The sequence below is a fragment of the Euprymna scolopes genome, chromosome 31, assembly GCF_053919585.1.
Source record: "Euprymna scolopes isolate OS-2025 chromosome 31, ASM5391958v1, whole genome shotgun sequence".
NCBI classification, from domain to species: Eukaryota; Metazoa; Mollusca; class Cephalopoda; order Sepiida; family Sepiolidae; genus Euprymna; species Euprymna scolopes.
The window spans coordinates 44,750,624-44,776,200 of NC_136512.1; the positions used below are offsets into that span (position 1 = coordinate 44,750,624).

General features: G+C 28.9%; 1 protein-coding gene across 4 annotated transcripts in view; it reads left to right on the forward strand.

Annotated features, from left to right (window-relative positions):
* The window catches only part of LOC145255725 (protein phosphatase 1B-like), a 466,557-nt gene that overhangs the window by 313,458 nt on the left and 127,522 nt on the right, over positions 1–25,577 (forward strand). For all 4 annotated transcript variants that reach the window (XM_080114329.1, XM_080114328.1, XM_080114331.1 and 1 more), the window contains one exon: positions 20,057–20,913. In XM_080114329.1, coding sequence (XP_079970455.1) covers positions 20,057–20,913 — 857 coding nt within the window. The remainder of the gene's footprint in view (positions 1–20,056; positions 20,914–25,577) is intronic.

The following is a 25,577-nucleotide window of genomic DNA, read 5'->3' on the forward strand; positions in this document are numbered from 1 at the left end:
CAAAAAAAATTAGCTCTCAAACACACATTTATGCAATATTTATCATTCAATCACAGTAGTTCCGAGCCAGGGTCTCTACCGAGACTGCGGTTCATGAATTCGTGATCTGTATAGAGCGTAAACTAACAAAAAAGAAGATGACACTCGGTGTCTTTTTAGATATCGTTGGAGCTTTTGACAACATACCCTTCAGTAGTATGTTCAAGTCGCTACGAGAACTCAATGTGCCACCAGTACTCATCCGATGGATTGAGTATATGGTGAGGCACAGAACAGTTCAAGTAGAACTACTGAGGGCAACTGTTAAAAGGGAAGTAGTTAAATGAAACCCCCAAAGTGGGATTTTATTACCTTTACTATGGAACTGTATGCTGAATCCTCTTTTAAAGGAGTTTAAAAATAGGAATATTTATGCCCAGGCTGATGCTGATGACATCGCAGTGCTGGTCGCGGGTTCAAAAGCATCATTGGTCAGACGCATTGCCAAAATGGGACTACATTTTTCATCAAATGTGATAACGAAAAATTTGAGTTCATTCAAAGAATATGTATATCATAGAATTCACTAATATTTTTAATCGATAAATTCACCATTTTTTGCTATAAAATCATAAGGAGAGTTAAAAAAAATTAGTTATTAAAAAAAAGTTCGGTTTTTTAATTATAAAAAAAAACGATACACGGGATTGAACCTAAAATCTTTCCACCAACCCCCGGTACTCTAACCGTTACGGTAATATGTCATATTGGCAGAATTGCAATAAAAATTATTTATGTACAAAACAGGTTATGCAAAATAAAAAAAGCGTTAGTCACTTATGTACTTACTCTCCTGTTTGTGAACCCACATATTTTGTTGTAACTTTTTTTCTACTGAACCAATTTTCCAAATTTTTTTTTCAAAATGTAGCTAATGAGGTGTTCTATCGAACTATATAACCTGTTTGAAATTTGGTTGCGAATGGAATTAGTGGTGGGGGTTTGAATGTGTCTCGATTCATTCAATTTCGGACTTAAGCATATATTCAACCACTATCGTGGTTGAATGATAAAGATCAGGAATAACAGTCCAGATATTTGCTTCTGGGGCACATCTGCATTAATATTATGTTTAGATTAGTGTTGGGACGATTCTTAAATTTTTTCCGATTCCCGTGGAATTGTTTTGAAATATGCCATTACATAATCGAAAGTTTTTGTGTAGCGAAATAATTTGCTACAGTGGAAATAAAATTAAGGGAATTTCGAAAACGATTTGATTTTTTTCGTAAAATTTCTTTCATTGAAGATAAAAGTCAAAACAAATATTTTAACCATGAATTAAACATGCACCATGAAATTAATAACAATCAATTTCAGGAGTTATTTTATATATTAAAAAATATAAAGAAAAAGTCATGATTAATTAAACAAAAATACAATAACATCAAATTTCAAGGGGAATAACATGTTTTGTTTATCTTTTGATATTCATTTTTTTGTTTTATTTTCTCTTTATCTTTGATAACTCTTTAAAATTTAACATTTTTTTTATAACTTCAATCACTAACTGATTTTTATTCCACTTTCTAGAATATTCTTATTTCTAAATGAAATTTATAAATAACTAAATCTTTGATTAAATTTTTAGCCTTTTATATTCAATCGTCTGAAATTATTCCTATTTATTTATTTGACATTTAAAAAAATATTTTTAACAATAATAATGTTATTTTTTTAATCTAAATAAATTGGTTTATTTCTATATTTATTTTTATTATATGATTATATTTATTTTTATTATATAATTATATACTTACTGTCCTTTAATGTTTATTCTTATTTAATGTCTTAATTTACCTCTTTTATTCTATAAAAAAAGTTAATTTTTGATAATTGTTTATTTCTATTGTTAAATAAGTCTTTTATTGAACTTTCGAAATCGTCTCCGCCTTAATTCTGTTTCTGACAACCTTTTTATTTTTTGTTAAGGGTTGGGAAATATTTACTTATGCTCACATTACGACTGTGATACCAGGCATCGGTGAATGTCGACCAGGTCCCTACAGTCCTTTAGTTGAACGGCTCTGAGTGACTAGTTAGTTTGCAAAGTTAGGGTTCGAAAGATTTTTTTTTTTTTAAATTAAACTTTTTTTTCCTTTTTTAATAAATTTTTCACTTTTTTTTTTTTTTTTTTTGTGCAAAGAAGTTCTAAAAGAAATGTTTAATTGCTTCATTCGCAGAATATTTTAATGAAATGTAAATTTCTGAAAGAAAAAAAAATTAAATTCGCTTACCGCATTTATTTAACAGGTCGCAGAATGATTGTTTTGTAGTTTTCGAAAGACCTTAAGCAGAACCGTCAGTCAGCATAATATGTAGTTCTAATGTTTTTGTTTTTGGATATTTTAAAAAAGCCGACTGACTGTCAAAGTTTGCGAATTGATACTACGTGATCAGTTTCACTTATTTTTAGAAATATTTCCTGAAACAGCCTTCGTTCAGAAAATAGAAAGTACATATATTGTTTTATTAAATATTTTATTGTTTAAATAATTTGACTTTGCTTATTTTATTTTTTTTTTAATATAAAGGTGGACAAGACATTTTTCATTTTCTAATGAGATTTTGCATTCATTTACTAATGGAAGAGTGTCGGTAAAAAAAAAACTTGCCGAAAGATAAGCGACCCCCCCCCCCTTTTTTTAAGTCATTAGTTGGAAAACCCACTGATTTTTAACATGATTTACTCGCGATGTAAAAATTTTTTCCATGTATGCCTTTTATTAGGTTTCTCTAATCAACTTTTTCATGGACTTGACGTAGTTAGGCTGTTTTATACATAAATAAACTTCGCTCACAAATGAAAACAATGTTACCTCGCGGCCCCTAAAGTTTCGCAACAGTGCAAACAGATAACTAATCATGGGCCTCAAGGTTTCGAAACAGACAGACAGCGCCTATGTATGTGTCGGAATAAGAAAACTCATCGACTTACCTTTAAAGTAGTCAATAAAATTCTTGTACATCATATTAAATATGTTATGAAAAGTTCTATGACGTTTTTATCATAAATTTTTGACAGCATTAATCTCACTTCAAACAAACAGTTCAACTTAAGAGAATTGTAATGAAAGAATCTTAAATCTAAGTTATTTTTAACAATGCGATTCCGATTTCGATTCCTCCCAAAATACACGATTTTTACGATTAACGATTCCGATTAATCGTCCCACCACTAGTTTAGATGTATGATTATTAGGGCTATGACAACAGCATATTCTTTACATTGTTTTGACTCTTGAGTATATATCTGACACAGTTAATCAACCCAGAACCACATCGCTCTATAATCAACAGATACACAGTCGAGAGTCAAAACAAAAGAATATGCTGTTGTCCTAACCCTAATACAACCTGGATCTTTCTTTTGGCTAAGAAGCATCTACTTGTATAAAATATTTATCTAGTAATACCATATTTTATATATATATATATATATATATATATATATATATATATATATAATCAAGCACTACCACTCTAGCTTCACCATCCTTCTTCAGTTTGACTTTTGTTTTTTCTTTCAAACTTGTTTGGATTGGGTACTAAAAATATGTTCTTTAACATTTCCATAATATCTGTTTCTGGTATTCTCACTTATCAGAATTAAAAAATAATATTAACAGAATTTCATTTATCAAACACTACTTTTATACAGTATTCTTATTTTTACATGACAAAATTTTCAAAGCATTGGCTTCATGTCGACACTAATATTTGTTTTATTTTCATCCTTTTTTGATTGGATTATTTTATATTTGCACAATGTCTACTTCTGGTATTCTCGCTTAACAGAATAAGATTACCAGAATTATATTAATTGAACACTGTTTGCCTCTAATTATATAAATTTATTTTTAATATATAAGGGGCCACTTAATTTCTTTAAAAAAAAATTTTAATATATAATTCAAAACACTGACTTTCTAACAGCAACACCTGACATTTTTAAAAAATTTTTATCCTCCCCCATCTTTGTCTTCCTCTTCTGCATACGTAAATTTTTTGCTTTAAATACAACTACAAAAGATGATCCATTTCATCGCCCAGTCATGACTAAATGTAGCAATACTGCACCATTTTTTTTCTTTAAACAGATATCTTTAGTTTTTTTCTTTTTTTTAATTGGTCCATTAGAACATTTATCACCATTCAAAGTATCAAAAAATGTGTGGTTCACGGAACATTTTGCCCTAAGTCAGTCCTATTTAAATGCATATAAGCTTGTGACTGAAAATGGTAAGAAATTTGCATAATTTACCAACTGATCCATCTTTAAAAAGCTGTATTTAATATCTTTTTAAGATATTATGATGAAATTTTGAACATATCATAATACCATGAAAGTTCAAATGGCTGTATTTACGACCATCTCACTTTGTAACTTATGGACTAATTTAATATATTTCGGTTTCATTTTAACGGTTTTAAGTAGAAACATCATAAAAACAGCTAAGAAATCAGAGGTAAGGCTTTATGCGGAATATTGTTCTGATGGACATTATCATTTGTCATCATTACACCGTAAAAAAGTGCAAGATGGCAATCACAACACGATTCAAAGAAATTAACAAAATATAGCTCGTAGCATATCAAATTTTGTACTGTTAACAATTATGCTTTCAACTATGTTAAACTAATTAGCATAATTTTCATTTTAATGGCTTTCAATTGCCGTAACAATTATCGGGTGGGTTTCTACTATTTTGTCTACTACTATTTAAGTCTCAACAATGACTTAAAAATTTAAGTCATTGTTGAGACTTCAAAGATTTCAAGAGACATCACTGCCATTTTTTTTTGTTCTCATGTAATGCTTGACACTATTTGTTTTTTGAACCAAATAAACATTTACAACGCCAAAAATTTATCAAGGTAGGTAGAAGAGTAATTTATCTTGTCTTTGGTAACATTTATTAATATCCATACATGTTCCTTAGATGTATCTAATCATCTGCCATTTGCCATGCTCAAATTTCAAAGTGCATTTTATCACATCTATTTGTCATGCTGAAAAAATCGAAATTGCATTGTTGAATGCATCCATGCCTATCTAGAAGTTCATTGATCTGTAATTCTTAAATAATTTTCATTACTAAAAATATGCAGATGAAATTAATTCATCTCGAGAATATCTGTTGTGTTCTCTCTTCCTTTCCCATTCACTTTGATACCTTCTCTTCTTGGCTTTTATCATATTAATTTGAATATTTACCAATAAAACCCTATAATTATATTTGGTCACAGATAGTTCAGTTGGCTGCCAACAACAAGCTTTGCTATTTTTTGTTTTGTTTCTTTTGTTCCAAAATAGTTGGACAAACTTTAAACAATGCTGTTAGTTTTAATAAAGCCAACATTGTCTTGAAACTGAATGTCTAGTCTAGACGTTCTTCTACCTCTGCAAACCACCAAACCAAACAAAAACAATATTGTTGTATTTCATACAACTTTGTGTTGACAATCATCCTTAACCAATTGCTCTTTCTTTGCTGATTGCATACGTTTCCTGCTCTGTGTTACAGTATCATGTTCTATTAAAATAGTTGATACTCTTTTAGGAAACCGAACAGTACAAATTTCTCAATGGATTCTTCACTTTCATATGGGTTTGCTATTAAACAGAATGGTGCGTACTAAGTTACTCATTTTCTACTCTTTCTATCCTTGTTAGTTTTGTTGTATCTTAGACCGTCATAAGTTCTCATAACTGATAACCCCTTTAAGTTAGACTTCTTATTATTAATATAATATATATATATATATATATATATATATATATATATATATATATATATATATCTTATTATTAATATATTCATATATTTAGACAGTCTTTATATTTAAGCAAGTTTGATTAAACAATTTCTGTTTGCCTATTGATTATTTTATTCAAATTTTCACTTTTAATGTCAGCCTTAAAGTTGAACACAACCAAAATTATTTGCTAACCACTGTTATTAAAACAGAATTGTCTGAAGAATTTTTCTTTTCTAAAAGAAAAATTCTTTAAGATCTGAAATAATCTTGAATAAAAATGCAAAAGTTGTCAGTTTACTATTGCGAGTGTATTTGAGAATCTTATTTTAAATGCTTTTTTTATTTTTAACTATTCCATTTCTAAATGTTCATAGTGGAATGTTTGGATATTTTAGACGTGTATTATTGCAGTGTTTATCATGTAGTTCATAAATATCGGATATGTATTGAATAAAAGATTAAATTTCCGATTAAGTGAATACAAATTTCCCCTTTTCTTAAACTCACAAAAAATATCTAATGTAAAACAATTAAGAAATCGCAAAAAAAAAAAAAAAAAAAGAAAAATTTTGTATTTTTAAAGTGATTTACATCTTAGGATATTTCACAGTAACTTTATCTTTTTGATTTTGAAATTAAATAATTATGGACTAATCTTTTGATTTCTATTGTCTGGGTGATGATCATAATCGAATCAGATTAGTATTAGACAAATACCATCAAGGCTTGATAGAATTCATTCACTTGTGTAACTGCTTAAGTAGGCTATTAACTTTGTTTACAAATAGATTCACCTTGGTTGGTGAATAGACGTAATAACAATTTTGCCTGGGAAAATCTCTTCAAAAGAGGTTATGCTTTACATGATGTGTTAGCAACTTTACACAATACAATTTCCAAAGGATCTTTATAAAATCTTGTATTTTTTAGATAGGAAGATCTGGTTTAAATTTTGGAAGTCATCTGAGATTTGTTTTGTTATGACAGTTATAATAAAATACTTTTGTTTTTCTTTCAAGAAAACGAGATGTTTTTCTTTCATTTTTTTTTTTTTTTTTTTTTTTTTCAGTGTATAGTAAAGCTTTGAATATGAATGTTTTTATTTTTGAGTATGTGAAGTACTGTGATAGAATATGTACAGTTTTTTTTTGTTTTTGTCAGCCGTTTTCATTTTCTTTGTTGTATGATTTTGTAGCTTGCCACCAAATTACAGGCTGTCTTTTATCAATATCTACATAGTATTTTAGATTATTTGGACTGTGGTTCTCATCTTGGATGTTAGTTTCATAATCTTTCAACCAATGAAATCTTAGACCTTTTTCAGATGTGTTATGTCGAAATCGGGAATCTATAAAATCTCAAACAGAACTATCTATATCACAAAAGTAGCTGACTTTTTAAGAAATTCATAATTATTTTATTCATCATCAAATCATTGTATTCAGTCTGTTTTACATGCATGCATTTTAAAGTGAACGTTTAACCAAATATGATTAACGAGGATCAGTATTTGCTGTACTGAGGATTGAATCTTCAACCTCAGAAAATTGTTACTTAGAACTAATAAAACTTGACACCATTGATCCATTGCACAATGGGTCCTCATGGCAAATCTAGTATGAATTTTAAACCTATTCATTTTAGATGTGTAGTCTTACTAATATATATAATGTTCTAATCTATTTTTGGTTAATGATTTCCATATTTTATTAAATTATACTGGATGTATATGTACTGCTTCCTTGAAACAACTCTGCATTATTCTTCTGTCTATAATTGTTACTTTATCCTATAAAAGTAAATTGTTTCTCTTTTCCATCTATGTTGTGAGAATAACATACAAGGTAAGATTAGTAGTCTAAATAATCCAAATAATATCAACCCTCGTTTTTAAGTTTCAAAACATCAATATGCTTTATATTCTTTTGTATTTTGTTGTCCGATCTCTTTTCATTTATTAAAATAGTTCAAAGATATCACGATATTAAATGGACTCTATCTTAAGTTAAAATAAGTTAATATTTATTAAAAGTCTATGTGTGTGCTATTTTTGGAAATATACTCTGTAGGTAGCAAGTGCTTCAGCTATTTAAATTATGAATAAATAGGTGTTGATTTTTAATTCTTAAAGTTTATCTTTTTTTTTTTTTTTTTTTTCAGGGTGATCTGTGATTGAGACTGAAGATTTAGTCTGTTGAGTTTCTCCACTTTTCAAGTGGAAAGTTAGCTTTAGACCCATCTCTTAGCTAATTTTAAAAAGCTCTCTACGCATACAAAAATTGAACACTCAATTCTGACTGATTTTTTTATCTCTGACAAAGCTGCAAATGTCTAGACTTATGTAATGGATTTTTTTTTACTTGTTTTGGAATTTTAGATTACCCTTAAAGCATTTACTTTTTTTTTTTTTCATTGCATCTTTGGCGATTGGGCTATCCCATCTTTTAAAGGAGAGGGGTGATAACATAAGAACAATGAAATGCTTTTGCACATTGTAATATAGTTATCAAATATTTTATCTTGTTACTGCATGCTTCATTTATGACTTTAATTTACCTGTAGTTGTGACAGATTTGTTTTTACTTTCTCATTTGACACATTCACATTTATCTTGTATCCAAGGGTTTTTCTATCATTCATAAAATTAAATTTCTCAAAATCAAGTTTTAAATACACTTGCTTTTTCACATTATTGCATGGACTGGAAAAAGTTAAGGTGTTGACTTATGGCCAAATGAATTTGGGGATGTAAAAGAATAACAATTTTCTATTTTTATAAAGTTTTTTAAAAAATCACTGAAAAAAAAAATGAAAAAATGGCTTCTTTTAAAAGCTAGAATCGATCCTTTCATAAGATGGATATTCATGCGATTCATCTAAGTGGTGAAAATGTTGTGAAACTTAAGTGTGAGAGACTGACAGAAATCACTATTTAAAATGCATGATAGAAAAACTTCTAATCCAGAAACATGAACGCATTTAAAATAATCTAAGAAAACCTTAATTTCATCACTTTTGTTTCCTGCCAAGAAATGATGCTTTACTTTGTTGCATCTTGAAATTTTTTTTTCTTTTTGTGTTTACTTCATATCTGTTGTTAGAAGTTGCCAAGTTTGGAAAAGTTCAACTTTTGATTACTCACCCTTGCTGCTGTTTTATTTAATATTCTTTCTTTTTTTTTTTTTTTTTCTTTTTTTTAAATAAACTTTTTAGTCAAAGTTAAAATCAAAAGTAAATTTAAAAAAAGAAAAAAAGTCAGGGCAAAAATTTTTAAACAAGGAAAGTTCATAAAAAAAATGTAAATATTTAATCAGGGAGAACGAGAGAGAGAGCATAAAGAATTGTTGGATTATAATCATTGATGTAATAAAATTAAACAAAAATGTCACTGATGTTCTATGGTGCAATATTTTAATGTTTTTATTTTAAATGAAACTTAGAAAACTTTAATGCCCCCCCCCCACGCAATCCCCCTGTTATTTACATCAAATAGTATGACTAAAAACGAATATTCTCTATTCCCTCCCTACTACCTGTTCATACAAACATGCAGAAATGTAATGTGATAACCAAATTGCTGCTTAACTCCCATCCCTGTCTTCTCTCCTCCCCTTCTGGGAATCCGTTACATTACAGTGGTAATATGCTTTATTTGAAAGTGAGCAAAAGTAAAACACTGAATGTTTATATAATTCAATTCAACACAAGCCTGTCAGCCTGCCGTATGGTTCTGCTAAGTTTAGGAGGCCCGTCCTCTCAGGTTTTACCTTCTCTCTGAGAAAGGGTTATTTCAGGTTAATAGCCTGAGATTCCTGCACCAGGGAATACTGTTGGGGCTACTTGGACATTTTTGTAGACCATTTTAATACCTTGGATTTTAAAATTCTAACCTTGTCTAACATCCTGGCAAACAGATAACTGTCGCTGATCACTATAAAAACAAACGCATTGCAAATTTAAAAAAATAAAATTAGTTATATAAAAAAAATTCTAATAAATGTCTCCTAAAAATTCTCCCAAGTTTTGATTTGAATTTATGAAAATGCTATTAGTGCATATTACGCACCGGGTTTCTGTAAATGTTTGCTCAGGTTTGCCCTGCACCGTATGCAAACCACCTGACTATGCTGAGCACCACTCCGCGAATCTTAAAAATACTAGGAAAGAAAAAATAACAACATTGATTGGTTACGAATTACAATATAAAAAATAAATGAAAAGTAATAAAATAAAATATAGCAACCTACCGTAAGTTTTATGAATTTTTTTTTTTTTTTCTCGCGTGATTAAAAACAAAATAGAGGGGCAGGGGTAGTTCCTCTAATCGGTTACGATATGTCTCAAGCCCACCCCACATTATCTTCTTTAAAGCTTTTTTTTTTTTTGTATGTGACCATGTCCTGCAGCTCATTTAAGATGGTATCAGTTTGTTCTGTTGACAGTATTCTATGGCTTTCTCCGGCATCTGTACTAACTTGTCCAATATAGTTGGATTAGTTGCCATATGCTGCTCCATGATTTTAAATTAATAACTAAAAAAAGTTTTTCCTTCTTTTTTCTCAAAAAAACGTCTGCTTGGCTTCTTATAAGCTAGTCGCATTTGATTGGCTGATTAACTTGACCAACATTCAGCATACTTCGGCAGTTTTATGTAAGTTTTTCGTCCAGCCCTACTGTTTACGAGAATCCGGTTAGCAATATGCACTAGTAGCGTGAAGTTTGTTTTCTTAACTTAAATAAAGCAAAATGAAGCAAATGTATTGTTGAAATGGTTAAGTTGATGATCAATCTTAGGTAGTAGTTCATCACATACTAAATGTTTAGTCTATTCTCCTCCTTTTCAAAAATGTACCCCCCCCCCCCTATTTCCGGTGTTCCTCTCTCCCCAAACAAATAATGTCTATTCTTTTAAATTCTTTGCTAATTGTAGGAAGTATTTAACTCTAACAACCATGACTGGTTGCTAAGTCTATTAACTTCTTTGTTGACTTGATTGCTCTCCTGAAATCTCCTTTTTATTATGAAATTTCTGTATATCTGACTAGCTTTGCCCTGTCGTAAAATATGCTTAAATATGATATTTTAATTTCTCCAGATTTCATATATATCATTATAGTCGTGGTTTTAAAAGTGAAAAAAGTATTTGGGTACCATCAGCTAGAATTGAAACCGAAAGCAAAACTGTAACATTCAAAGCTGGCGATGTTACCATCGTACAAACATGACACGCATATGAACTGATTAAAAATAAACTAAGGTGAATGTACAAAATGTATAATGATTTTTTTTTTTTTTCAATTTTGACCCATTTTTAACCCCTTAAAAACTATTTTAACTGGCTAAAGACACATAAAAGAACAGTCCATAAAAAATCCAGCGCCACTCTGCGACTTTTAGTTTCAGAGGAGATAGTTTTAAAATATGGAAACGGGCACTTATATATATATAATGTGTGTATATTTCTGGTCTATCTCACTTAGAATTCATTTTCATGGTAATCTGTTCAAAGTGTAAGTTTATCAGTGATTATAAGGTGTATTCAACACAACAAGGTCAATAAATTTGAGGGCCTCTAATTGCTCAATTTATTTAAAGATACCAGGAACAAACTATAAAAGTTGGCTTGTTTCTATTGGTTGTTCGCAGCAAAATTACAAATTATTTTTAAGTTGGGGACTGCATTTTCTTTCTTGCAAGTATAGTATCCTACCATTCATAAGTTTGGTTTACAATTTCCAATGTCAGTGTGTGCTCTATGTAGGGCATACTACTAAGCAGTTGGAGGTGAGAATTTTTCAACACATTCGTAGTAATATTGGTAGTTGTAGATGAATATTTCTTGTGTCAAATCTTAGTACAAGTTGTTTTTATTCAGAGAGCGTGATCTCAACATCTGAAAAATATTAGCTGTACTTATGAATATGTGATAATCATTTTTGTTTATAATTGGCCACAAGTTTTTCACACTGGTCCACTGTTACTCTACCTTGTTTTTCCGTGAATGGTTTCTCTAATTTCTTGATATTTTGTGGATTCTTCTAATGAATTTTAACCTTCAAAGTATTTTACAAATTCTCAATTGGATTCAAGTCAGGAGACTGACTTGAATCCAATCCAGAGTATCATTATTTTTAAACCATTCCTTTGTAAGTTTTGCGGTATATTTGGGGTCATAGTCATGTTGAAGCACAAAATTCCCACCATGTCATAAAGAAGTTGCAGATTTCTGCAGGTTCTTCTCTCGAAATATGCTACCATTCATTCTACCATGGATATCTTGTTACTCACGAGTGCCCTTGTATGAAAAGCACACCTATATCATATAGAATCGCCCCTAAACTTAACTGTGGGGATGATATTGTGTTTGTTGAAGGCAGTGTCATTTTTTTTCACTAAACACTTGTGACTGTGTTCCTTCCGAATAGTTCAACTTTCATCTCCTCCAACTAGATTAACTGTTCCCAGAACTGCATACCTTGTTTTTCATAAGTTTCAATAAACTTTAGGCAATTTTTGACATGTTTGGTTTTAAGTAAAGGCACTTTTCTTGATGATCTTGAATGTAAGTCTGTACAATATAAAGGTCTGCTAATTAATTGTATCCTTTCTTTAATTCCAAAATTAGTTTTAATTTTGGAACAAGTAATGAAGTTTGTTTTTTTTTGTGTTTTTTTTTTCTCGCATTTCTGCTGATCCATCTTAAAGTACTCTCATTTATTTATTTTTTTATCTTCCCTTTTTGGACGGTTTCTTTTACTGTTACTAGTTGTACTTTCTGATATTTCCTACTGTTTTTAGTGTCAGATTAATTTCTTTGCTAATTTTTATGTAACCTTGTCTCCTTTTGTGACGTTCAATGATTCTATCTTGCATATCCATGGATAATTCTTTAGTTTTTGCCATCTTTAATTCTTGTATCGCAAAATGCACATCAGAGGGTTAGATGATTAGTCGCACTATCATGTAAACAATCGTGTGTTTCTTTGATTGGATACTATTCCGATACTATTGTAAATTTGAATGTTTAAAATCTTTAAAATACAAAGTTTTAATTGGAAATTTAAAAAAGTGTCATGTGTCCAATACTTTTGTATAGGGCAATTTTGAACTTTGATTTAAAAAAAAAAAAATGGATACAACCATGAATTTTTATTTTTCCTTTCACATACAACTAAAACAACTTCGAGATATTGCTTGCAAAATATAAGGCAAAATTGTGAATCGTAACAAAAAAATAACATCCAATATTTATGTATCACTAATATATATATTAGGTTGGTGCCAAAATGTCATTTTTGAACGTTTAACTTCAAGTCAGAAAACATTTTTGCACCAACCTAATATATATTATAATTTTTTTTTTTTTTTTTTTGTCTATTGATATTCATATTAAAAATCCTTTTTTCTATTTATATAAAAAGAAAATACAACTTAATTATATATGGATTCTGGAATTGCATTCATCTGCAAAAGATCTAGCTAATTTGCATATTCTTTTAAACATTCATTTTAATTCCCTTTAAGTTTTTTCGGTTTTCTTATAGAATGATCATCTTTAGTTAAATATTGTGCATAATTATATTCATGCAGATATTCTACATGATTTATACTTGTGCAATGTTTGCATAAAAAGGTTATATTAAACACAAACCTCTTTCTATATATATTTATGTATGCGTATGTGTTTCAAAAATGTTACCTACCAGACTCCTGTCAGTTTTTGGTCTAAAGACATGAAACTTAATATATAGTGTATTCGAACTTATGTTAAACTTTATATTTGGGTTTTAGCTGGGGAAAATTAGTGCAAAAGTGTGAAAGAAAAATCAAAAACAATGTAACTTGACAGGTGATGGTCGAACGATAGCATTACGAATATGTATACATAGCATAATAGCTATTGGTTCATGTTTTAATTTTTAGCCTTGCAGCAAATGTGTCTTCAAGGCTCAGGCATTAAGGTCAAAGGAAAAAGTTAATCATAAGCTGAACGTTTTGGTTTCGATTCTCGGTGGTAGTGCACAAGTCTTTTTAACTTTTTAAAGCATTACTATATATTGGATCCAACCTTTTACAGACTTCTGATTATGGATTTTATTGGAATCATTTCATTGTTCATTTTTTTTATCCCTTGGTTGAACACCTTAATAAATTTTTGTAAATTTTCCATTTAGATGTAACTCAATTTCACAATTAGTGAAAGCTTGTCCCATATTCAATTGACAAAATTCAATCTTATGCTTCAAAGATCGGCATGAAGATAAACACCAATAAGACAGTTACTGATGGCAGGTCTCCTTCCAAATCAAAAACAACCGGTCGTCCTCAGCACAGAAGGCCTTGAAGAGATTGATTAGTTCAAATATCTTGACTCCATGACTGCAACAGGCCAAGTGAAGGAAGACAATCTCAACTGCATCAGCAATGTTTACCCCACTTTCTTTCGACTTTGAACATTGATCTGGTCTTGAAAAGAAATAAGGTTGAACACCTAAGTCAGGATCTGATAGGCCCTCATCTGCAGTATTCTCCTTTGTTGCTGTGAGACTTGGCCTATGCTGGCAAGTAACCTACAGATCTTCCGACAATAGTTTATTTCAAACAGTACAATTCAAGCTCTCTGCAAGATTCACTCCCTCCAAAAATCTCCTTGTAAGATGCCTTCGTTGGTTCGGCCACACCTGTTGACGACACTGAGATGACTTCATCAACCCAGCACCACCAACAGGCTAGAAGAAATGTTGTGGTCAAATCAAAACCTGACTCGGGTGAAGCAGGATGCTACACTGATCATGAGCCCTCATCTTTACAGGGCCTGTTGCTGGAGCCGCAAATGGCTTAGTGGAAGCAGCCTTAGATCGCAGTGCCTGGTCAGCCAGTGGTGAATTTGTTGGAAAGAGCCGACCGAACTGACCCAGGGTGAATGTCATGACATGACCTATTTCATAATCAACAGAAGAACAAAAGTTAGCATTGTTAATCAGTGTTATTCAATCGATTCAGAAAAAAAAAAAATTCTCTAAATGATAAATAAAAAAAAATTAGCTAATTGTTAATATTAGAAAGTTTAGCTGATAAATTATTATTGTCAAATTCTAGATAAATTCTTTGCCATTTCATTTATTAACTATTTATTTCTTTAAATATATTTCGTGTGCCGGGTGTGGCCGAACCAACACAGGCATCTTGCAAGGAGAGGTATTAAAAATAGCATCTTGAATATACACATTCAGGATTAAGACTTAATATATTTTGTTCTTTTGTCTAATACAACTTTTGAAATACTAAAATAATGTCACCATGTTATTTTTATTTTTTTAATTTAAAAAAATAAAAATTTAGATCACAAACATGCTAAATTATTTTTATTGTCTAAGCATTTAAGTTTTGAACTCAGATGGACATACAGATGAATCCCATTTCTGTATATATAGATGGAACTTCAACAGTATTAAGGTTTTAATTTACAAAAATATAAAGTCAGATATGTTTATGTATTTGTATATATAGAATTTGCTTAACTAATTGACCATCCATTGAGTTTTAGAACAGCTGCTAGATGTAGGAGGTTTAACTATGAACTAGTTTTAATTTTAAGCAGAGAGACAAAAATATTTTTTAGAAACCATTTATGGAAATTCAAGTAAATGAGTTCTGTGAAGTTTTAACACTAGTTATTAGACAATAATTAATAACTATTCTCCAAATTCCTGTTTCTTTGGGGTAGTTTAAAGGTGTTTCAGTTGGCATAATATGGGCACAATCTCCCATTTGCAAATTCAAATATAAGATTTGAACAGAACTCAATTCTTATTGGTTAGTGATACCCTGAATCTCAATTTAAATCCTTGTGAATTTTCAACATTTTCTAAATCATTAAAATTGTACAAAATATTTTGATCAAAATTAAAATAATGATTCTAGACATAATGTATAATATAGTATGTTGATTTTAATCTTTCGAACGGGACATGAAAGTGTTGCAAGACTATTCTGTTCAGGGGAATTTTATCTTTCTTGGGATAAGTATTTTAGTTTTCCAAATAATCTGAAATGTTTTTAAAATTGAAGGCAAGAAAAACAACCATTTATATAACCATAGAGATGATGTTCATGATAATTCTAGAACCCTGTATGCATGATTGGCATAATATAATTGCAGACTATGGAATTGATTCTGCCAGATTCAACTCTTGTTTAATCTCTGAAATTTACACATTTGGGTATAATATCAATTTGATTATTTTTGATGCAACCTTTGCAACACAAATCTGAATTAAATAATCATAGGGGATTTATTTTTTACTTTTTCCAACTTTGTTAGATCTGTTGAAAAATTGTATGCATGATTGACCTAATGGATATCAATGCTGGATAATTTCTCCTGTCAAGTATGAACTCCCAATGTACTTGCCCTAGTGTTCAATTAATAACCAATTTGTAATAAATAGATCAAAAAGGGTTGAGCTGCCATGAAACAAGCAAATTTATATATGTATAACTTTTTGACCTTTGATGTCAGCATTTGCAATCAGTGAGGTAAAAATGACTCCCAACTCTGGAGTCATTAAAGAAAAATGTTAACATCTGATTTTAGACTCTTGTAAAAATTGTTGGTTCAACATTGAACCTCCTCTATCACTAAGATCTTTTCTTACTGAATGTTTTCATTTTGTAATTTCCATTCATTTAATCAGGAAGCAATACATGAATACATGTTTTTTTTTGTTTTGTTTTTTTAAATAGTTTTAAGTATATATTTTCGTATATATATTAAGTATATATATATATATATTAAGTATATATATATATATATATTAAGTATATATATATATATTAAGTATATATATATATTAAGTATATATATATATATATAAAGTATATATATATATATATATATATTAAGTATATATATATATATATTAAGTATATATATATATATATTAAGTATATATATATATATATTAAGTATATATATATATATATTAAGTATATATATATTAAGTATATATATATATATATATATTAAGTATATATATATTAAGTATATATATATATATAAAGTATATATATATTAAGTATATATATATATATATATTAAGTATATATATATTAAGTATATATATATATATTAAGTATATATATATATATATATATTAAGTATATATATATATATATTAAGTATATATACATTAAGTATATATATATTAAGTATATATATATTAAGTATATATATATTAAGTATATATATATATATTAAGTATATATATATATATTAAGTATATATATATATATTAAGTATATATATATATATATATTAAGTGTATATATATATATATATTAAGTATATATATATATATATATTAAGTATATATATATATATTAAGTATATATATATATATATTAAGTATATATATATATATATTAAGTATATATATATATATATTAAGTATATATATATATATATATTAAGTATATATATATATATTAAGTATATATATATATATATTAAGTATATATATATATATATTAAGTATATATATATATATATTAAGTATATATATATATTAAGTATATATATATATATATTAAGTATATATATATATATTAAGTATATATATATATTAAGTATATATATATATATATTAAGTATATATATATATATATTAAGTATATATATATATATATTAAGTATATATATATATATATTAAGTATATATATATATATATATATATTAAGTATATATATATATATTAAGTATATATATATATATTAAGTATATATATATATATTAAGTATATATATATATATTAAGTATATATATATATATATATTAAGTATATATATATATATATATTAAGTATATATATATATATATATTAAGTATATATATATATATATATTAAGTATATATATATTAAGTATATATATATATATATATTAAGTATATATATATATATATATTAAGTATATATATATATATATATTAAGTATATATATATATATATATATTAAGTATATATATATATATATATATTAAGTATATATATATATATATATATTAAGTATATATATATATATATATATTAAGTATATATATATATATATATTAAGTATATATATATATATATATATTAAGTATATATATATATATATATTAAGTATATATATATATATATATTAAGTATATATATATATATATATATTAAGTATATATATATATATATATTAAGTATATATATATATATATATATTAAGTATATATATATATATATATATTAAGTATATATATATATATATTAAGTATATATATATATATATATATTAAGTATATATATATATATATATATTAAGTATATATATATATATATATATTAAGTATATATATATATATATATATTAAGTATATATATATATATATATATTAAGTATATATATATATATATATATTAAGTATATATATATATATATATATTAAGTATATATATATATATATATATTAAGTATATATATATATATATATATTAAGTATATATATATATATATATTAAGTATATATATATATATATATTAAGTATATATATATATATATATTAAGTATATATATATATATATATTAAGTATATATATATATATATATATATTAAGTATATATATATATTAAGTATATATATAAATAAAATGAACTCATTTTTTCCCATGTGAGTTTGACTAGGATAAAAAATTACAACATTACATTCCAATGTAATGTCCTCACACTTCAGCACAGGATCTGGGATGTGTTATAGGCCTACTACCCTTACAGTTCCTTGATATTCGTACGTTTCTATATTTTTTCCAGTGAGAGTTCACTGCCACAATCGGCTAGAACAATGGAAGTTGTAAAATCTTTTCTCTCTATTCGATTAATAATCTGCCCACGACCGCTTAACACCGATGCGGATACGTCCACAGGGGAATATACGAGGTACACCGTTTTGAGTTCTTTGAGTTTGAGTTGTTTAAAAAATATGGATTGGCATTTTTCCGTCGGGTGAAATGCAACTTTACATTCCAGTTATTCTGTGGGTTACTTGTGCCATTTTATAAATTTCTTCTTTTTCACTTTTTTTTCCTCCCTTTATATTTTTTTCTTTTTTTAGGTGGGTGGGGGGTTGCGATTCGAAGGATTAATTAAACGCAATGAACTAACATTGGATTCCAGTTTTTACAAGAAACTTTAGCAGTCGGCCGCCAGCGTTCTTCAAATCTTGCACCGATTAGTCGCTTTAATATTTTATTTACTGTTGACTTCCTATTTTCGGATTAGTTACTTCTTCATTATTTCTATACATTGCATTTCTGAGAGTTTCATTAGCACAATTACTACTACGCTATCGATATTGGAATCCGATGACATTTAAATTGGTTAACAGCGACCAACATTAAAAAAAGATAAAAAACACGGTCAGTTTTCTGGTTTTATTTATTCATTTTTTTTTCTTTTTCATTGAAACAAAGAAAAATAAATAAATAAAATCTAATAAACATATTTTCATTATACACGGTAAGTTTTATTTTTTTTTAATTTTGTTTTTCCATTAAAAAAAATTTAGATTTAAATAAACATGTTTGCATTTTATGCAGTAACTTTTTTTTTGGGGGGGTTCTTTTTTTTTTATTCCTTTGGTATTCTTTCACATTCATTTTGTTTTTTATTTCTTTCAATTTTACGCGTCATATATTAGCTAAACCAGGGCGGAGGCATCTATAAATATAAAAGCTAAAATGTGTGTGTGGGTGTTCCTTCACCCTAAACTTGGCCTCCTCCTGCTACTACGACAATGACGTCATGTTTGACCTAGAAAACATTGACGTTAGTTTCAATCACCTGCAAGTGTTTTTAAAGGGTTGATTTTATCCGTTCTCAATTGTGTCTGTTTGGCGTAGAGGTAATGTGTCAGGCATTTTTTTTTCCGCCTTAGCCTCGATGCATCGGGTTCCATCCTGTCTTCCTACCTAAATCTTTTTTACACTTTTTCATTTGTTCGCGGTTTTGCTTTGTTTTGGTTTTTCCAATTTTTTATAATATCGGTTTGTTTTTTTTTGTTTTGTTTTTTAAATATTAAAACAGACCCCCCCCTCCTACATAATACACACCTCCAAACACCCGGGCAATGCCGGGTACCCTACGCTAGTTAAATATATATATTTTTTTATATATATATATTTAGAACAAAAAATTATATTTCTTTTCTTTTTTATATTTTTCAGTTGTCATGGGAGCTTTTCTTGACAAACCTAAGACGGAGAAGCATAATGAAGGAGGAATGGGTAATGGGCTCCACTTTGGCCTCAGCAGCATGCAGGGTTGGCGTGTGGAGATGGAAGATGCCCATACTGCAGTTATTGGTCTGCCACATGGCCTCACTGACTGGTCCTTTTTTGCTGTGTACGATGGTCATGCTGGTGCCAAAGTGTCTGCCTGCTGTGCTGCCCAGCTGATGGAGCATATCATTGCCAATGAAGACTTCCGTGGCAAACTTGACGTCACCCAAGGTACAGAAATCTTTCCTTCAATTGAGGATGTACAGAAGGGCATAAAGACAGGCTTTCTTCAGTTTGACGACCGCATGAGGACATTGCCTGAAATGGTGAGTGGTGAGGACAAGAGTGGCTCAACGGCCGTCTGCACCATTGTTTCACCCACGCACATCTTCTTTGCTAATTGTGGTGACTCTCGGGCTGTGCTCTGCCGTGATGCCATATGCCCGTTCTCAACTACGGATCACAAACCAGTTGACCCCAGGGAGAAAGAACGCATACAGAATGCAGGAGGTAGTGTCATGATTCAGCGAGTTAATGGCTCTTTAGCAGTGTCTCGGGCTCTTGGAGATTTTGAATACAAAAATGTTGAGGGCAAAGGTCCGTGTGAGCAATTGGTGTCTCCAGAACCAGAGATTTTCACCCAAGAACGAAATGAGAAAGATGAATTCTTAGTACTTGCATGTGATGGAATTTGGGACGTCATGTCCAATGAAGAACTCTGTGATTTTGTCAGAAGTAGAATGCTCATTACCGAAAGTCTTGAGGAGATTTGTAATCAAGTTGTAGATACATGTTTATATAAGGTAAGTTTTATTTTGTGTATTTCACATGTTTAATTTCATTTGCAAAGCAACCACATCACATAATTTTCTCATTAATCTTAAAACAAAAATCACAACTTTGCATTTGCGCATTCTTTTTTATAGTTAGCTTTTAATGTTGATTCATTTATTAATAGCTATCTCAAACTGATTTTTTTTTTTTTCAATATATCAAAAACTTTGTAGGTAGGCATATATAATACTACAAGATATAAAGAAAAATACCAAATGTATCTTAGTAACCTCAATTAGTTTGTCAGGCATTGTTTTCTGTGATACTGAATACAAGGATAACTGAAGGTGAAGGTGCCATAGTTCATTAAAAGAAAAATAATATAAATGGAATTAACAATTCTTAGATGTTCTCAATCATTGGTGAAAATCACATACCATCATAAAAATTGTTGGCAAATGATACAGAAGAGCAACTTCGAGTGCTCATATAAGTTTTATTGGTCCCCAATTTATCGGAGAGGGACCTATGTTTTCAGTGGTGTCCGTTAGTCTGGACTATTGCCGGATAACTGTCCATTAGTTTTTCCTGAAATTTTGCCACAAATTGTATTTCATTAAGTAGATGTGCACAGTAAAAAGTTTTTTTTACAAAAATTCCCGTTGCGGGCGTCCCCATATAATATAAATCCAGTATGGGTAACCCTGGCAAAATTCTAGTTTGCGTCCCCGGGGACTTTCAATGCTAAAAATGTCCCTTTATGTGGCTCTTTTTTCATATTTCTCAAAAACTTGATACATAGTGATTTTTCACGGTGGTCAACTCAAATATACATGTGTTAAGACCTGAAACTGCACCGTTATCCATTTACACTGGGATTCGGCATCCCCAGGAGCTCAAAAGAGGTCAAAAATGACCAAAATGACACTTTTTGACCCATAGCTTTTGATCCATCCATTAGATTTTCCTGAAACTTGGCCAAAATGTGGAGGCTATTGTTCTTAATATAAATTCAGTATGGGTGACCCTGGCAAAATTCTTGTTCGCATCCCTCTTGGACTTTTAGGGCTAAAAAAACATGCTTTTTAGAGCTCTTTTCATATTACTCAACTTGATATATATAGTTTTCCATGGTGCTGAATTCAAATATACATGTCTTAAGGCGTGAAACTGCATTGTTTGTCCATTTTCACTGGCATTTATCATTCCCAGGAGCTCAAAAATTGCAAAAAAAAAATGACACTTTTTACCCTATAACTTTTGCTCCATCCATTAGATTTTTCTGAAACTTGGCGAAAATATGAAGGCAACGTTGGCCCTTCACACTTCTCACATTCGTTATTTCTTCGCTATTTTTTTGTGGCGTCATCTCACATGCAGCACTAGCAGTATCAGAATTTTTGTAGGAATTTTTGACACCCCTAACACGAAACTGCGAATACAATATAAAAATCTCGTAATTTCTCTGTTAAAAATGGGTTATTTATTTTCTTTATGGATTATACTTCCAAAATAAACTATTACAGTTGTTTTAAAAGTAATAGAAATATTTTTTTTTTTTTTTAAAAACAGTAATGAATTTTCCGAACTCAATATTTTTCAATTTTTAAACTTTAAAAATCTATCAAAATTTTTCTATTGATTCTATTTTTACGATATTTTCAGGGTCAATGTGAAATTTTATGTTCTTTCCAATAAATCGAATATAATATTTTAGACAAACGTTTTTTTTTTTTAAATTCACCCCCCCCCCAAGTGTCACCCATTTTGAAATGTCTATTAAAAAGTAAATAATTAATTTATGTCGCACAAATTGAAGAGAAAGGGTCAATAAATAATATATTCAAATTTAAAACAAAAAAAAAAAAATCGCTTTTTTAGAAATTTACCTGTAAAGTCCGAAGTTTAAAACCTTATTTTATAAGAACACATTGTTTTTTTTTTGTCTTTTTTTTTTTTTAATGAAACCTTGGTCCTTGCTCCTTTAATTGAAAAAAAAATTAGGGCTTGAATTACATTTTTCGAGGAGTTATAAGCTTGGAAAGATGGGGTGGAATTATTCACTATTTTCACGAAATTTCTGACACTGCTAATGCAGCACAAGAGGGGGACCATGCACACGCAGCTTTTTTTAGCAGCTAACACATAGAAACTTAAATTTGATAACATACAAATTAAGCTAATTTTTTTCTCCATAAGTAAATCCATAAAAATCTTGTTTCTGCCATGTAAATCTGGAGCTCAATTTGGCAGTTGGGCAGAAAAATAGGTCAAATCTATCAAGCCTTTTGTAAAAAGTTATCCATTTAAGATAAATGTCTAATAATTTTATACTTGACTAATTTTTCAATGAGAAATTTTTTTTAAGGTTAATTTTTTTGTCTAACATGGAAATATTTTGTGGAGTTATCCAACTTTTGTTTAAAAATAAAGATTGAAATTTGTTATATGAAAGAAATTCAGTCAATGCTTCTTATAAAACGTTTTGGAAGATTTTACTGTCTACTTCACTCCTCTTCTGAATCAATGTCTGCGGTATATGTTATATTCAATCATCATTTGGTTAAAGATACTGGAAAGATCTTTCATGAGGTCATCAGAGCAACTTTGAGTGTTCATCATCCATTGAAATAGATCATAGATGATCACGACTCAAAAGATTGTCATCGAATATGAAACCTTATTTAAGGAAAAACATTTTTTTCAAAATAAGTGTGACAAAATTTTTTTAAACATGGAAAGTTAGCACAAAATTGTAAAAGGACAGAGGGCAAAAAAAGAAAGAAGCACAAAAAAAGAGGACAGTGAGAGAAAATAAAAATAAAGTACAGAGGGGGAGAAAGTAAAAACCAAACTCCCTGCTTTTGCTACTATTAATGATCATGGGACAAGAAAGTGGGCATATTACACATGAATTTTCCCAGTTAACAAAACAGTTTACTTGTTCCAAACTGAAAAAACCTACATCTTTTATTAAGCCATTTATGAGATATACATTGAATTAATCCATAATTAAGCAAGATTTCTCAAGATACCTTTAGCTTAAAATTAAAAAAAAAAAAAATTTTTTAGACATTTTCTAGAATTCAGACCATGTTATGGATTTGGATGAAATCTAAGGTTTAGTATCATATTTTGATTAAATTGCTCATAAGGCGAAATAAGTCCTGCAAATCTGTTAAAGAAATTTACTTTAATCCTTCTCAGACAGGCAAACTTAATTCTCAAAACAGAACAGATAATCTACTATTATATAAAAGTCATTTTGTGTGTGCGAGTTCCTTTCTCATAGGTCCCAAAACGGCTGAGCCTGTCTTTTGCAAATTTCACGCAAAGCTTATTTATATGTCTGACAGTGTTCTTGGATATGTTTTGTACAGAATATTATTCATATGTCTGACAGTGTTCTTGGATATGTTTTGTACAGAATATTATTTATATGTCTGACAGTGTTCTTGGATATGTTTTGTACAGAATATTATTTATATGTCTGACAGTGTTCTTGGATATGTTTTGTACAGAATATTATTTATATGTCTGACAGTGTTCTTGGATATGTTTTGTACAGAATATATGTCTGACAGTGTTCTTAGATAGGTTTTGTACAGAATATTATTTATATGCCTGACAGTGTTCTTGGATATGTTTTGTACAGAATATTATTTATATGTCTGACAGTGTTCTTGGATATGTTTTGTACAGAATATTATTTATATGTCTGACAGTGTTCTTGGATATGTTTTGTACAGAATATTATTCATATGTCTGACAGTGTTCTTGGATATGTTTTGTACAGAATATTATTTATATGTCTGACAGTGTTCTTGGATAGGTTTTGTACAGAATATTATTTATATGTCTGACAGTGTTCTTGGATATGTTTTGTACAGAATATTATTTATATGTCTGACAGTGTTCTTGGATATGTTTTGTACAGAATATTATTTATATGCCTGACAGTGTTCTTGGATATGTTTTGTACAGAATATTATTTATATGTCTGACAGTGTTCTTGGATATGTTTTGTACAGAATATTATTTATATGTCTGACAGTGTTCTTGGATAGGTTTTGTACAGAATATTATTTATATGTCTGACAGTGTTCTTGGATATGTTTTGTACAGAATATTATTCATATGTCTGACAGTGTTCTTGGATATGTTTTGTACAGAATATTATTTATATGTCTGACAGTGTTCTTGGATATGTTTTGTACAGAATATTATTTATATGTCTGACAGTGTTCTTGGATAGGTTTTGTACAGAATATTATTTATATGTCTGACAGTGTTCTTGGATATGTTTTGTACAGAATATTATTTATATGCCTGACAGTGTTCTTGGATATGTTTTGTACAGAATATTATTTATATGTCTGACAGTGTTCTTGGATATGTTTTGTACAGAATATTATTTATATGCCTGACAGTGTTCTTGGATATGTTTTGTACAGAATATTATTTATATGTCTGACAGTGTTCTTGGATATGTTTTGTACAGAATATTATTTATATGTCTGACAGTGTTCTTGGATATGTTTTGTACAGAATATTATTCATATGTCTGACAGTGTTCTTGGATATGTTTTGTACAGAATATTATTTATATGTCTGACAGTGTTCTTGGATAGGTTTTGTACAGAATATTATTTATATGTCTGACAGTGTTCTTGGATATGTTTTGTACAGAATA